This window comes from Abramis brama (assembly GCF_963993115.1).
Source record: "Abramis brama genome assembly, chromosome: 3".
NCBI classification, from domain to species: domain Eukaryota; kingdom Metazoa; phylum Chordata; class Actinopteri; order Cypriniformes; family Leuciscidae; genus Abramis; species Abramis brama.
In genome coordinates, this window is record NC_139965.1 from 61,964,615 (window position 1) to 61,982,114 (window position 17,500).

Here is a 17,500-nt window from a genome sequence, read left to right on the forward strand (position 1 = left end):
TTACTCGCACAGTAATCTGAGGACAACACAAACTTACTCGCACAGTAATCTGAGGACATCACAAACTTACTCGCACAGTAATCTGAGGACAACACAAACTTACTCGCACAGTAATCTGAGGACATCACAAACTTACTCGCACAGTAATCTGAGGACGGCACAAACTTACTCGCACAGTAATCTGAGGACAACACAAACTTACTCGCACAGTAATCTGAGGACATCACAAACTTACTCGCACAGTAATCTGAGGACATCACAAACTTACTCGCACAGTAATCTGAGGACGGCACAAACTTACTCCCACAGTAATCTGAGGACAACACAAACTTACTCGCACAGTAATCTGAGGACGGCACAAACTTACTCCCACAGTAATCTGAGGACAACACAAACTTACTCCCACAGTAATCTGAGGACGGCACAAACTTACTCGCACAGTAATCTGAGGACAACACAAACTTACTCGCACAGTAATCTGAGGACGGCACAAACTTACTCGCACAGTAATCTGAGGACATCACAAACTTACTCGCACAGTAATCTGAGGACAACACAAACTTACTCCCACAGTAATCTGAGGACAACACAAACTTACTCGCACAGTAATCTGAGGACATCACAAACTTACTCGCACAGTAATCTGAGGACGGCACAAACTTACTCCCACAGTAATCTGAGGACAACACAAACTTACTCGCACAGTAATCTGAGGACGGCACAAACTTACTCCCACAGTAATCTGAGGACAACACAAACTTACTCCCACAGTAATCTGAGGACGGCACAAACTTACTCGCACAGTAATCTGAGGACAACACAAACTTACTCGCACAGTAATCTGAGGACGGCACAAACTTACTCGCACAGTAATCTGAGGACATCACAAACTTACTCGCACAGTAATCTGAGGACAACACAAACTTACTCCCACAGTAATCTGAGGACATCACAAACTTACTCCCACAGTAATCTGAGGACATCACAAACTTACTCCCACAGTAATCTGAGGACGGCACAAACTTACTCGCACAGTAATCTGAGGACAACACAAACTTACTCGCACAGTAATCTGAGGACGGCACAAACTTACTCGCACAGTAATCTGAGGACATCACAAACTTACTCGCACAGTAATCTGAGGACGGCACAAACTTACTCCCACAGTAATCTGAGGACGGCACAAACTTACTCGCACAGTAATCTGAGGACAACACAAACTTACTCGCACAGTAATCTGAGGACAACACAAACTTACTCGCACAGTAATCTGAGGACGGCACAAATTTACTCCCACAGTAATCTGAGGACGGCACAAATTTACTCGCACAGTAATCTGAGGACGGCACAAACTTACTCCCACAGTAATCTGAGGACGGCACAAACTTACTCGCACAGTAATCTGAGGACAACACAAACTTACTCGCACAGTAATCTGAGGACAACACAAACTTACTCGCACAGTAATCTGAGGACGGCACAAACTTACTCCCACAGTAATCTGAGGACATCACAAACTTACTCGCACAGTAATCTGAGGACGGCACAAACTTACTCGCACAGTAATCTGAGGACAACACAAACTTACTCGCACAGTAATCTGAGGACGGCACAAACTTACTCGCACAGTAATCTGAGGACATCACAAACTTACTCGCACAGTAATCTGAGGACAACACAAACTTACTCCCACAGTAATCTGAGGACAACACAAATTTACTCGCACAGTAATCTGAGGACATCACAAACTTACTCGCACAGTAATCTGAGGACGGCACAAACTTACTCCCACAGTAATCTGAGGACAACACAAACTTACTCGCACAGTAATCTGAGGACGGCACAAACTTACTCCCACAGTAATCTGAGGACAACACAAACTTACTCCCACAGTAATCTGAGGACGGCACAAACTTACTCGCACAGTAATCAATCTGAGGACATCACAAACTTACTCGCACAGTAATCTGAGGACAACACAAACTTACTCCCACAGTAATCTGAGGACATCACAAACTTACTCCCACAGTAATCTGAGGACATCACAAACTTACTCCCACAGTAATCTGAGGACGGCACAAACTTACTCGCACAGTAATCTGAGGACAACACAAACTTACTCGCACAGTAATCTGAGGACGGCACAAACTTACTCGCACAGTAATCTGAGGACATCACAAACTTACTCGCACAGTAATCTGAGGACGGCACAAACTTACTCCCACAGTAATCTGAGGACGGCACAAACTTACTCGCACAGTAATCTGAGGACAACACAAACTTACTCGCACAGTAATCTGAGGACAACACAAACTTACTCGCACAGTAATCTGAGGACGGCACAAACTTACTCCCACAGTAATCTGAGGACGGCACAAACTTACTCGCACAGTAATCTGAGGACGGCACAAACTTACTCCCACAGTAATCTGAGGACGGCACAAACTTACTCGCACAGTAATCTGAGGACAACACAAACTTACTCGCACAGTAATCTGAGGACAACACAAACTTACTCGCACAGTAATCTGAGGACGGCACAAACTTACTCCCACAGTAATCTGAGGACATCACAAACTTACTCGCACAGTAATCTGAGGACGGCACAAACTTACTCCCACAGTAATCTGAGGACAGCACAAACTTACTCGCACAGTAATCTGAGGACATCACAAACTTACTCGCACAGTAATCTGAGGACGGCACAAACTTACTCGCACAGTAATCTGAGGACAACACAAACTTACTCGCACAGTAATCTGAGGACATCACAAACTTACTCGCACAGTAATCTGAGGACGGCACAAACTTACTCCCACAGTAATCTGAGGACGGCACAAACTTACTCGCACAGTAATCTGAGGACAACACAAACTTACTCGCACAGTAATCTGAGGACGGCACAAACTTACTCGCACAGTAATCTGAGGACATCACAAACTTACTCGCACAGTAATCTGAGGACATCACAAACTTACTCGCACAGTAATCTGAGGACATCACAAACTTACTCGCACAGTAATCTGAGGACGGCACAAATTTACTCGCACAGTAATCTGAGGACAACACAAACTTACTCGCACAGTAATCTGAGGACATCACAAACTTACTCGCACAGTAATCTGGGGACATCACAAACTTACTCGCACAGTAATCTGAGGACGGCACAAACTTACTCGCACAGTAATCTGGGGACATCACAAACTTACTCGCACAGTAATCTGAGGACGGCACAAACTTACTCGCACAGTAATCTGAGGACGGCACAAACTTACTCGCACAGTAATCTGAGGACAACACAAACTTACTCGCACAGTAATCTGAGGACGGCACAAACTTACTCGCACAGTAATCTGAGGACGGCACAAACTTACTCGCACAGTAATCTGAGGACGGCACAAATTTACTCGCACAGTAATCTGAGGACATCACAAACTTACTCGCACAGTAATCTGAGGACGGCACAAACTTACTCGCACAGTAATCTGAGGACGGCACAAATTTACTCGCACAGTAATCTGAGGACATCACAAACTTACTCGCACAGTAATCTGAGGACATCACAAACTTACTCGCACAGTAATCTGAGGACGGCACAAACTTACTCGCACAGTAATCTGAGGACAACACAAACTTACTCGCACAGTAATCTGAGGACATCACAAACTTACTCGCACAGTAATCTGAGGACGGCACAAACTTACTCCCACAGTAATCTAAGGACAGCACAAACTTACTCGCACAGTAATCTGAGGACAACACAAACTTACTCGCACAGTAATCTGAGGACGGCACAAACTTACTCGCACAGTAATCTGAGGACATCACAAACTTACTCGCACAGTAATCTGAGGACATCACAAACTTACTCGCACAGTAATCTGAGGACATCACAAACTTACTCGCACAGTAATCTGAGGACGGCACAAATTTACTCGCACAGTAATCTGAGGACAACACAAACTTACTCGCACAGTAATCTGGGGACATCACAAACTTACTCCCACAGTAATCTGAGGACAACACAAACTTACTCGCACAGTAATCTGAGGACATCACAAATTTACTCGCACAGTAATCTGAGGACATCACAAATTTACTCGCACAGTAATCTGAGGACGGCACAAACTTACTCGCACAGTAATCTGAGGACGGCACAAACTTACTCGCACAGTAATCTGGGGACATCACAAACTTACTCGCACAGTAATCTGGGGACATCACAAACTTACTCGCACAGTAATCTGAGGACAGCACAAACTTACTCGCACAGTAATCTGGGGACATCACAAACTTACTCGCACAGTAATCTGAGGACATCACAAACTTACTCGCACAGTAATCTGAGGACATCACAAATTTACTCGCACAGTAATCTGAGGACATCACAAATTTACTCGCACAGTAATCTGAGGACGGCACAAACTTACTCGCACAGTAATCTGAGGACGGCACAAACTTACTCCCACAGTAATCTGAGGACATCACAAACTTACTCGCACAGTAATCTGAGGACATGTAGAGAGAAATACACACTTCCTCCTGAAAGAGAGATATTAGTGTTGATATTAGTGTTAAACTGTGAAGATCTACTGTACCTGCCAGTCCATTTACTCCGATGAGTCCAGCAGAACTCGCTATACTGACCAGATGACCTCGATTACCAGCAATCATAGCCGGCAAGAACGCCTTATACATCTGAGAGGAGATACAGACTATCAGGATCAGATAGACAGACAGATAGATAGATAGATAGATAGATAGATAGATAGATAGATAGATAGATAGATAGATAGATAGATAGATAGATAGATAGATACCCAGAAGTGTGCTAGGCTGTTGACCTCCATAGTCTTCTCCACCAGCGCATCAGGAGAATCCATGAACTTCTTCCCAGTAACAATTCCTGCATTATTTATCAAAATTGTGATGTCACCAACCTCACGCTTCACCTTAATAAAACAAACGGAACAAGTCGTGACTTACACTTCTTCTTATTAGCCTGTTAATAATGTTTACTTAAAGTTGCCTTAAAGTTTTAAGTGTCAAAGAATTTAGTATTTTTTTTGAATACTAATGAATAATATTAAGCTGAAACAAGTCAAAGTTGTGTGATAAAAACATTTACGGTGTAGCTACTGAAAATAAACATGTGAGCGAAAGAAAGACAGTAGAAATCATAATGTTTATAGTCATTACAAATGTTGATGCGACTTAAAACACCGTATGCGGGTAACCGACAGCTATACTGACGTCATCGTGATGACGTGCACCAGTGTGCTATATTACACCTTGGTGTATTTTTATTTATTTTAATAGACAAAGATTACCACCAAATGTGGCCTTTATTGTTTATCTTTGTTTGATTATGGGGAAATACCATAAACATAATGTGAAGCTTTTATGCTATTTATATGATGATTTCATACCTGGGGTTTATTATTATTTTATTTTTTTTGGTTTATATTATTTTCTTTCTTTTTATATGTATTATTATTATTATTATTATTATTATTATTAAATTACACTGTAGGGGAGACCGGGGACAGTTGCAACACTTTTTGCATTTCTCTCAGTTACTCAGAGACTATTTGGACTAGACCAACCAAATTTGTATATATTAAACTTGCATCTGTCTGCTAATTACCCATACCATTTAAAGATGATTATATATGACATATCGTTCACAGTATTTATTTGAATGGAAGAAGTCAGATGTTGCAACTGACCCCGACCCAGGGACGGTTGCAACATGTTAAAAATACCTTAAATTTCTCTAATTAATTTTAGCTTTTTGTCTCAATGAGCATATAATTCTGAAAATATTAACTGTTTTAGGCCTACTATAATATTATAGTATTATTTATTTCAATAATATTATTGTAGCCTATAATTTATTTATTTAGTCATATTTATCAAATAACAGTTATTGAGTTTTGTTTGTTTATGTGTAGAACATAGTCCTACATAGATTCAGTGTGCATGTGTTACAGATGCTATTCAATCTCTCCATATTTCAGTGTCAGACAGGAAGAATTGAACAATTTGCAATGCAACAAACCTTTATTAAACATGCAATTTATAACTTGTTGCAACTGTCCCCAACACTATCAGCCATGACAGAACATCATACGCCTGCTAGACACACTGACTTTGACACATGCTAACCATGTCACTTAGAAGTCAACAAAACAATAATTCAAACTAAGTAAGTTTTGATTAATTCATACAAAATGTCTGGACAGTATGACAAAAATACATCTCATGAAAAAATGTACTTTCATACCTTCAAAACAAGTTTTGTTCAATAAATGCAGCAGCAGATGTTGAATATGTCTACTGTATTCTTAGTGGGGGGAGGGTCTAACTGTGCATGTACAGTATGAGTGTCCTCACTCTAGCTTTTTTCTGATTGGAGAAAAATTACATGTTGCAACCATCCCCATGTTGCAACTGCCCCCATGTTGCAACTGTATTTTCTTTTCCTCTTTGTTGTAGCCTAGTCTATATTTGTTTAATAATTTGACACTATATGTGACTGGCATTCAATAAAAATAAAATTAAAACACACACCTGGTTCGCGGTCCTGTACACCTCCTCGCGCTCGCTGCAGTCGCAGGTGTACGTGTAAGCGCGCGCCCCGAGCTTCTCTTTGATCGCGCGCGCGGTCTCTTTGAGCGCGTCCTCGTTGATGTCCCACAGCACCAGGCGCGCATCTAGGCGCGCGAACTCCATCGCCATGAGCCGCCCGATTCCGCTGCCCGCGCCGGTCACGAGCACGAGCTCCCCGGACACGCTCTTCCGTCGAACCGGGACAAACAACCGAACCAGCGCTTCTAACGTGTAGACCAGCGACAACAAGAGCACCTGGAGAGTCTCCAGGAGGAAGTTCATGATGATGGCGAATAGATCCTGGAGGCGAAAGGGTTCACAGTCAACTTTATTCAGTATAATAATCGGATTTATCCGTGCGCCACAGCCGGTGTCTTACCTCACTCGTCACTGATACGACTGTAGATTCGCCCCGTTCATCTCGCCTTTCACCGAGTGTGTCTGTGCTCGACCTTCGCTCCGGGGTCCGGTTATGACTCCGTGTTTGCCGAAGACAAAGTTCATCTCCGAGTCATAACGGGATCCAGTGGGCGCGGCTTCGGTTTAACCGTTTGACGCCCGCGAACTGACGCGCGCACAGTCTCTTTATCATCAGCCTTCAGTCTCTTCATAAAGAGCAGCTCATTTCATTATGGTGGGACATTAATAGGTGGAACTTAGAACATTTATGCCTATATTTAGGCTACACGAACACGAGGTTAATGACACCCTAAAATGGTGTATGTATGTAACCGAAACCGAAATTACAACAAAATATCTGAGTTACTTTTTCAAAACTTTTCCCATGTAATGACTGAAGGCTCCCCTGAGAGAATCGTGAGTCTGAACATGATTATTAATGTCAATCATATTCTCAATCATATTATAGTTCTGGACTAAATGTGAACATGCATTTACTCTTATATGCACAAAAACACATTCAGTATTCATCAAAATGAATAAAAACAGTGAAATGCAAACTCTGAATATAATGCAAACCCGCAATAATTATATATCAATGTACTTTATCTCACTTTATTAACCAATGCTTTTGCTTTTGACCTTCGATGATCCAATTCAACCATAGGAATGACTTGTGATGAACATCGATAGAACTTTTGTGCTTTTTTTGTTATTAAAAACAGGTGATAAAAAGTAATGCATTACTTTCCATAAAAGTAACTAAGTATTGCAACTAGTAACATTTTTATGGAGTAACGCAATATTGTAATCCATTATTTTAATAACTTTCCCCTACACCGTTTATAATATAACTATAATGACAACAATAGTCATAAACTGTAAGAATAGCGAGGAAAACATTGTTTGCCAGTGGATGAATGATAAAAACATAACAGCGCGTGAATAAACAATGTTATCGTGCTGATATAGTTTTTGTTGGTAACACTTTATTTTAAAGTGTCTTTCTTACACTTGTTACATATAGTTACTGTAGTAATTACTATAAATTGTGCTTCGTTACATGCAGCTAACCCTAAACCAACCCTAACCCTACATGTAGTTCATTATTATTAAATGTGTAATTACACTGTAACACTGACACCTTAAAATAAAGTGTAACCAGTTACACTTACACACAGTTACACTTTACAGTGTAATTATACATTTAAGTAATATTAATCAGCAACATGAACTTACGGTTTAGTTTAGGGTTAGTAGCATGTAATTATTACTGTTATTACTACAGTAAGCTCAACGTGTTACAAAGACACTAAAATAAAATCGGTTACACTTTATTATTGGGTGTCATTGTTACAGTGTAATTATATATTTAAGTACTGAGTAATATTAATTAACTACATGTACTTACTCTAGGGTTAGGGTAGGAGTAGGATATGGTTGAGGTTTAGTTGCATGTAATTATGCATAATTTACTGTTATATGGTAAGTACGTGTAACATATATAACAAGGACACTGTAAAATAAAGACTACATTAGACTTTATTTAGCAGTTGTAGGGTTATGGGTACTGTCACGATTAGCCACGCACTCCCTGGGTGATTACGGACTCCATTTCCCATCATGCATCTCCCTGCACTGATTACACACACACCTGCACTGGACTGATTACACACACACCTGCACTGGACTGATTACACACACACCTGCACTGGACTGATTACACACACACCTGCACCTGCACCTCATTTAAGACACACTCACTCAACACTCTGGGCTGAGTCTTGTTTTGTTGCTGTGAACATTTCCCAGTGTTTTCCATGTGTTTACCTGTGCCTGTTGCCTTGTCTGCTCCTGATCTCCTGCTCCTGATCTCCTGCTCCTGATCTTCTGCTCCTGATCTTCTGCTCCTGATCTCATGCTCCTGATCTCATGCTCCTGATCTCCTGCTCCTGATCTCCTGCTCCTGATCTCCTGCTCCTGATCTCATGCTCCTGATCTCATGCTCCTGATCTTCTGCTCCTGATCTCATGCTCCTGATCTCATGCTCCTGATCTCATGCTCCTGATCTCCTGCTCCTGATCTCCTGCTCCTGATCTCCTGCTCCTGATCTCATGCTCCTGATCTCATGCTCCTGATCTCATGCTCCTGATCTCCTGCTCCTGATCTCATGCTCCTGATCTCCTGCTCCTGATCTCCTGCTCCTGATCTCCTGCTCCTGATCTCCTGCTCCTGATCTTCTGCTCCTGATCTTCTGCTCCTGATCTCATGCTCCTGATCTCATGCTCCTGATCTCATGCTCCTGATCTCCTGCTCCTGATCTCCTGCTCCTGATCTCCTGCTCCTGATCTCCTGCTCCTGATCTTATGCTCCTGATCTCCTGCTCCTGATCTCCTGCTCCTGATCTCCTGCTCCTGATCTCCTGCTCCTGATCTTCTGCTCCTGATCTCATGCTCCTGATCTCATGCTCCTGATCTCATGCTCCTGATCTCCTGCTCCTGATCTCCTGCTCCTGATCTCCTGCTCCTGATCTCCTGCTCCTGATCTCCTGCTCCTGATCTCCTGCTCCTGATCTTCTGCCTGTTTGTTGACCAGGATTTTGCCTGATCTTCTCTGCTGTGTTTGCTGGTGTATGACCCTTGCCTGGTGACTACTCTGTCTAATAAAGACAAGCTGCACTTGGATCTGAATGACTTCATATGCTTCGTAACAGTTACGCTATAGATCAAAGGTGGTGTAGATATGCGACGTGTAAAACACACGAGATAGAGATGTCGACTGCAGGATTTAGTTGCACGTTCCCACATTAAAGCTGTATAATAAAGCCTGATCTTCTATGAGAGATCAAGTTTCCATTCCTACAGATCTTTGAGAATACTTTCCTGCATTCGAATCCCACTTGCCTTGATTGTATGAGTTTCATGATAGTAGAAGTGCTTTACATCATGAACCATGCAATCAAACTACACTTTTATATAAATGTACTCGATGCACAAAAGGCTGCTGAGGCTCAAACGTCTTAAAATCTCCCTGTAGTCAATAATTATTTCCTTAAAACTCATCTTTAATCACCAAAAGGACATATTTAAACGTTTTTTCCTTGAAAATAAATTCTTCATGGCTTGAAATATCTTGAGTGTAACTCGACACCCTCGCCTCATTTCTTTTATGCGGTTCTATGAATATGCAAATGAGCCCCGCCTCCACCCACTCACTCAGCTCAGAGATCCACTGGTTGACGATCACACGTTGATCTGATTGGTTACAAGGTAGTTTGTGACGTCAGAAACACCAGCGATTTCAAAGCGTGTTTTTGAGACTGTCTTTGGTTCACTGCAGTTTTAAGGAGGAAATACTCAGGAATGGAGTCGACTTATGAATTTACACATGGTTTGTCTTAAAGCAGATTAAAAACACCACATAGACACATAAACAACATTAAAAGCTGGATTTTCACCAGAGCCGGCTGATATTTCTATTCAACACACACACATTCTGCTGCAGTTTCGAGCAGTTTATTCAAGCAAATGACAAGATTCAGTCTGTCATATTTTCTCCAGTGAACGAATGTTTCATGCAGACCTGATCTGTAGAGTTGATTAAAAAAGGCCTGGTTGTCGTACAGTATTAGTTATTAAAATCTTACATGGACTGGTGAACTCAGATGTACTTTTAAGACGGTCTTATTCACACTAAATCACATTAACACAACAAGGACACAACAAACACTTTATTAAAACATCATGAGCACATTTTAAAGGGATAGTTCACCCAAAAATGAACATTAGCCCCTGATTTACTCTCCCTGAAGTCATCCTATGCGCCCTATTTTAACGATCTGAAACGCAAGTATCAAAAGCGAAACCCAAGTAACTTTGTGGGCGGATCTCAGGATAAATGACTCTTGCGCCCGACGCAAATCTAAAATGTGTTGGTCTGAAGTCGCTTCATTACTCATAGGTGTGGTTTGGGCGTAACGTGAAATAAACCAATCAGAGCGTCATCTCACACTCCCTTTAAGAGCAGGCACGCTTGTTCCATGGCGGATTGCTATTATAACGGCGGATTTGCCAGACGCACGCCAGGAGCGGTTCACAGCCGAGGAGACCGACGTTCTCGTCAGGGCCGTAAAACACAGAGAAGTGACATTGGGGATGGAGAAACACACCCAAATTAGCTTCGGTTAAACAGGCGTATGATAATTTGGGTAAATGTGTAAGCTAGATTTATGCCTATTTTTCACATCTTCATGGACACCACAATGATTTCCCTCGTGTGGAATATTTTTCCTTTTTCCATAATGTATGGTTTTCTAAAAATGAAAACTGCTGCGTCTGTGTAGATGAGAAGCAAAGTGTGTGTGTGTTGTGCTCACGCTACATTATGGCCAAGCATGCGCCCTTAAAACAGCATCTGAACGCGCCACTGACTTTAGACGAGGTTTCTCCTGGTCTGTGGCGGAATTGTTTTCTGAAACTGTAAAATAGCACCAGGGAACGTTTGCGCCGGAACACGCCTCCTCTTTTCACTGAACCGCCCCCGGGAGCGCAAGTTCATTCCCTAATTTACCCACGTGCGTCTGTGGAGGGAACAGTCCGCTGTGCGTCGGGTGAGAAATATGAATGAAATATGCATCGCTGTCCAAAGTCAATTGCGCCGGGTGCGAGATCGGGCCCTGAGTGTAAATGACTTTCTTCTTTCAGATGAACACAATCAGAGTTATATTAAAAAATGTCCCTGCTCTTCCAAGCTTTATAATGGCAGTGAATGGCTGTTTCTGTTTTGAAGTCCATAAAAGATGGATGCACTTATGATGGACAGATGCACTTTTATGGACTTCAAAACAGAAACAGTCATTCACTGCCATTATAAAGCTTGGAAGAGCAGGGACATTTTTTAATATAACTCTGATTGTGTTCGACTGAAAGAAGAGTGTCATGTACACCTAGGATGGTTTGAGGGAGAGTAAATCATGGACTAATGTTCATTTCTGGGTGAACTCTCCCTTTAAACATGTTTCCTCGAGGGAAAGTGGACCAGGGCTCTTAAAACCCCATGAATCCACCGTACCTCTTTTCCATCCCTGATAAATGTCCATCCTCATGCTCCTCTCGGGAGTGTTTTAAGAAGCGTTTAATCCACTGCGGTTCCCCAACACGCCTCATGAACCCCCCGTAACGCTTGTGTAACTCTTTTACCCCTCCACCCCTCTTCATAAACCCCCCGTAACGCTTCTCTATCCCCTCATCTTCATCTGTCAGCGTTTCAGCTTCGTCATTGCTCAGGATTGCTTTCTCCGGCTCCATCCCGTAGAACTCTGCTGTTTTCTTCATGAATCCCCCATAACGCTTCATAAAGCCTCCATATCTTCTGTCCACATGATGTTGTTGCGCCTCCAAGTGTTCATTTTCAGCGGATCCAGGAGTGTTATCATCTCTCAGCATGAAGTGTTTGCACAAACTCCAGGAGTTTCCTGAAGTCGTGTGCTCCTCACACTCCGACACACACTCCTGTGAAAGACAGTCAGTGAGAAACACAACAGTCAGAGAAATTAATTGGCCACTAAAGTGAGGATCTGAAACAGTGGCTCCATCACCCCCCCCTCCTCAGCCTATATACATATATAAATATGCAAATGAGCGCGTGTGTTTTGGGTGATAGAGGGATGAGTAGGTGTAAAGGTTGAGCTAAGCTTGTGGGAAACCATGGAAACACTAATACTGAGTGACATTTTAACAAAGTACACCAATACCATACTCTCTCCAACACACACACACACACACACAAATCATTACTATAACGTTTGGTGAAAGCAGGATCCGGTTGCGGATTCCTGGTGTGAAGAGTGTGTCGGTCAAAAATGACCGAAATTAATTTTTTTATTTCAATTAAATGAATGTACTTATTTAATATTTTGTATTTTTAGGGGATTTTATTATATTTTTATGGTAGCCTACGTAATTATCAGCAGTGCGTCGCATTACTCGCATAAGTTGCGCTTAGTCGAATCCGTATGTTCATTTAGCCGGAAGCTAGTTATTTTACTTTATAAAGTTTGAAATATGGATATTTTTCTTACACAAACGCGTGGCTTCGCTTCAGAAGGCCTTTATTAACCCTCCGGAGCCTGTGGAGCACTTTAATCATGGACAGATGCACTTTTATCATGGACAGATGCACTTTAATCATGGATAGATGCAGCTTTATGATGGTTAGATGCACCAACAAGTGCGCACTATCTAGTGGACTTTGTTTTCAAGCGTTCAAGTCACTGGCACATGCGCTGTTGTGCGAGCACCGTTCGCGCGGACACAAGATGTGTTGCACTCGGATGTCCGCGGATGAGTGTGGAAACGGCCGCCGAACGCGGAAAGCCAAAGTGTAGCCTACCTAGGGCTTAAAAGGCCCCGTTCCGAATGGCACCTACTCTCCGACTTCCACACTTGCGTGACATAACGCCGCTTTGCAATTTTATTCTTTAAAACTGTTAATAACTTTTTAAAGTCAGTAACATAAAAACGTAGATTGGTCTAATTTGACACCGAACAATAAGACTGATTACCCCTAACTAACTTCTAGTTGATCATACTAGTTCATTAGACACAGTCTTAACATAATGGCTATGTTTATGCAGCTGGCCCCTGGGCCTTAAGTGTTAAATCACGGATGAACGGGTTCGGTCATTTACAGGAAATTCGTTTGGAAGGACAGGAGAAGAAAAGTAGAAAATCCTCCGTTGCACAAGAACCAACATCTGCTGCTTTGTTTACTGTGTGGATCACTCGTCTTTAACTACTACACACTGTACATCACAACTGCGCGTGACCTGGACTCTTCTGTTACGTGCACGTCATCATCATGTAGCCAAGTTATAGATGCCGTACAGTGTGATAATGATCTTATAGGATTGCCTAAATCGCACAGTCAGTAGCAGAGATGAGTCGCATCACACACGAACAAGGCTTAAATACACACTGGGAACAAACACTAACACACACATTCAGGAAAACCAGGAAAACAGGACCTACAAACTAAACATTCACGACAGAACAAGAGCACAAAGAACAGGACATACACACTCACACACACACACGCACGCGCGTGAGCACATACACACACACGCGCGCGCGCACACACATCACAAGTGTGTAATTAAATTCTCTGGCATGTTGCTAAGCTGACCATGAACAGGTCATTCAACCAAAAATGATAAATATGCCATTATTTTCACTCCCATTTCCACTCATACAATGTCAGATCAAACCAAGATCCGACAAAACAAAATCCTTGTTGGAGTTCGACAGATCTGGAGTTTCACAGTGCTGACGATTCTCCTATCTGTGTGTGTGTGTGTGTGTGTGTGTGTGTCAATGAATAAAATAAATAACAGCATAAAGAACTGAAAACACATGAGGTTGAAGAAATGATGTCAAAGTTTTATTTATTTATTCAGGTGAATTATTATCATTGCTGTCATCTTCTTAACAACGCTTTTATAGGCTGCAAGTTTTAATCATATGTTTAGGCATTTTCTCAGGGGCGTAGGAGCAATTTTGAACCTGGGGGGGGGGGGGGGGGGAGTAAATGCTATAGGGGGGTTAGGGGGAAATTCCCAGATTTTTTTATATATAAAGCACTTAAATGCTCATTTCTAATGACTTTTAGGAACAGACTGTACTACTTAGTTTGGTTGTAAGAGGGTATATGCAGTGACAGACTGGGTAGATTATAAAAGCAGAGAGAAGCAATCTAATATAACTACAACCAGGGGCTAAATTGGGATTTATTATGTGGGGGGGCTCTCCCTAGGGGGGTCCAGTTAAAAATAAACCATTAAATGGCATTTTCTGGAGAGTTTTGTGCAAAGAAATGGAAAATTGAGTCTTACATAATATGTGAAAAACTGCAAGGTTAAGAGCATAGCCTATACTTTGCATTGTTGTAGTATCAACAGGTATTAGGACATTTAACATTTACATTACTGTTAATCAGCAGCGGTGGAATGTAACGAAGTACAAATAGCCTACTTCGTTACTTTACTGAAGTAGGCTACATTTTTCACGTAGTTGTATCTTTACCTATCTGTAGGCTACTTTACTTAAGTAGAATCAATAGTGCATAGGCCTACTTTTGACTTTTACTTCGTTACATTTTGCAGCAATTATTATACTTTCTACTCCACTACATTTCTACAACGTTTCGTTACATTTTCTGATCAGTTTTTACTGCCAAAACGGGGATTGAAAAAAATCTCCTGTTTTCGGTGCTGACGCGGTGACGCGTTCATGTAATATGTAGCCTAAGGGTGGCGCTGCCAATAAAGCACCTATAAGCTGTCACAAAGAACCGGCAAAAGTAATGATTATGAATATGTAAAGTATAGCAAGGAGACATTTTAATTGTTTATTAATAAACAAGTGTTTTCTGTGTCAGTGCCCTGCATAGATGAAGTTGACGATGCTGACTCGCGATCTTCGCAGTAGTGAACGCGCCAGATAGAAATGCACATTTCATACGGATTACACAAGCAGCAGTCTGCTTTCTTTCGTTTTGAATTGTTCTGTTTAAAAGTAGACATTTCAAGCTTTCTATAGATATATTTCTCAGGTCTGTCAGGCAAGTTGGCTCCCTTATACACTGAGTTTCGGTTCATTTGTGAGACGAGCTCCAGTTCACGCTCCGGCGCCTCCGCATGATTATCTATTGTCTGCTATATTTACTTCTTAATTATTAAATCCTAGCAATTGGTTGATGAAACATTGATTAAAATTAAGATATCATTAATACAAAACAAAATTCATTTTAAAGAAAGGCTTTGTGTTTTCTGTTTGAGGTCTCTGTGAAAGTTTTAAACAGTCTTTTAGTGCCGCTTTCAGAGCGCTCACGTCCGTAACATTGTAAAACAAATGTTAAGCATTTCCTCATAAATACGAACATGAAAAATAAAATAAAATGAATATGTTATGTTCTGTTCTGTGGAGAGCCGACCCTTCTTCATCCGGTGGGTAGTACTTTGGTTTGCAGTGTAATTCACAGAATTACAAAAAAATATTTTGCCTATTTCCCTCATATTAAATATAAAACGCATGTGTAGACTGATATTTTTCTAATGTCTGGACTCCTTTATTAAGGGAGTATGGATATAAACAGTTTCAATATTGGTATTAAATGCATTTTCTGAGAATTTATATTTCAAGTTTTTACTACAAATGTCACGTCCATAACGCTGGAATTGACATCACTTGATTAGGCTACACATTGTATTACCTTGTTATGATATAGTGACCCATACAATGTGCCAAACATATTTTCCTTACCTTGTCATTCAAGGCCAGGACACTTTTTGTACAACCAACGTTGTGCTGAACTTGACAAAATTGATCTGCAGCTCGTGAGTTTTTTTTTCCAAGGCAGTAGAAGGTTCTGGAACTTTTGCGCGCTTCCACATCCCGCGCAACTACGGATCTCCCAGGAACATTCATTATTGCTGCGTACATTTATCCGTGTCAGAGTTCTGAGTAGTAGCCTACCTAGATGCGCATGGCATGCGCGAGCGGTGCGCGATTATGGTCGACTGACAACGAGATTAAGCAGCTGAACAAGAATAAGGCGGCCTCCTGTATTTTTGCTAGTCGATTTTATTTCATCTAGTGACATGATGGGTTTTAACTTCATTCAGGAGATTTTGGGTAACTGCACAACTGACAGTTGACTTTGAGCGCACCGCCAATGGTGTGCGTGTGTGTGTGTGTGTAGTGTTGTTAACATAGCGACAAAACGACCAACTTTCGGACCCTGCACTTAAGCCTATAATTTCGTTTTTAAAAATTGAATTATGTATTTAAAAGTTGCAGAATGGATTCATTTGGAGACTCCGAAATCGGCAGAGATAGGCAGGCAATGCAAAACAAAATCTTACATTGGGAAATGTAAAAAAACTTCGATTTTGAAACGTCGTCGTGGTGGTGGTGGGTAGGGTGGTGTGTGTGTGTGTGTGTGTGTGGGGGGGGGGGGGTATAATGGCGCCTACGCGTATGCATTATCTATAGCACAATATACTTTACATGATTTATATCAAAAGACTGAAGGCTAAAACATTACTTAAAAAAAGAGTAATTTAACATAACCCCAAAACAGCGCTACTAAACCCCAATCGGACCAAACTTCGCTTCATCTCATCGAGTATTCTCTGTTTTACATTCGTTTACTAATTTTCTACAAGTGTTTATTCAGGAGAAAACTGTGTAATTTCTTCTCTGTTTAATATCCCTGCATCAGATTCTGCTATAAATGCTCTCATCGATTACTTGATCACACGCCATCAATTACTTTGGTCCATTAGAGGTGATTAATTGTTGAATATTAACACATTTTCATGGGAAGGTTGATCACACACACTCTCACACACTCTCACACAGTTCGTCACGATTCTCGGCTGTTTATGTAAGTGAAGCTTCAAGCTCAACCGTTTAGATTACTGTACTAGTAT

General features: G+C 41.5%; 2 protein-coding genes across 2 annotated transcripts in view; both read right to left on the reverse strand.

Annotated features, from left to right (window-relative positions):
* sdr16c5b (short chain dehydrogenase/reductase family 16C, member 5b) overlaps window positions 1-7,149 on the reverse strand; it is a 13,246-nt gene extending 6,097 nt beyond the window's left edge. The window contains exons 1-4 of the mRNA XM_084108778.1: window positions 6,992-7,149; window positions 6,574-6,912; window positions 4,821-4,952; window positions 4,599-4,698 (exon numbers count right to left, since the gene is read on the reverse strand). Of these exons, the coding sequence (XP_083964904.1) occupies window positions 4,599-4,698; window positions 4,821-4,952; window positions 6,574-6,894 (553 nt within the window). The 5' untranslated portion in view covers window positions 6,895-6,912; window positions 6,992-7,149. The remainder of the gene's footprint in view (window positions 1-4,598; window positions 4,699-4,820; window positions 4,953-6,573; window positions 6,913-6,991) is intronic.
* Window positions 7,150-10,728: 3,579 nt separating this feature from the next.
* Window positions 10,729-17,500, reverse strand: part of penkb (proenkephalin b) — a 7,483-nt gene continuing 711 nt past the window's right edge. The window contains exon 3 of the mRNA XM_084108796.1: window positions 10,729-12,521. Within this exon, the coding sequence (XP_083964922.1) occupies window positions 12,057-12,521 (465 nt within the window). The 3' untranslated portion in view covers window positions 10,729-12,056. The remainder of the gene's footprint in view (window positions 12,522-17,500) is intronic.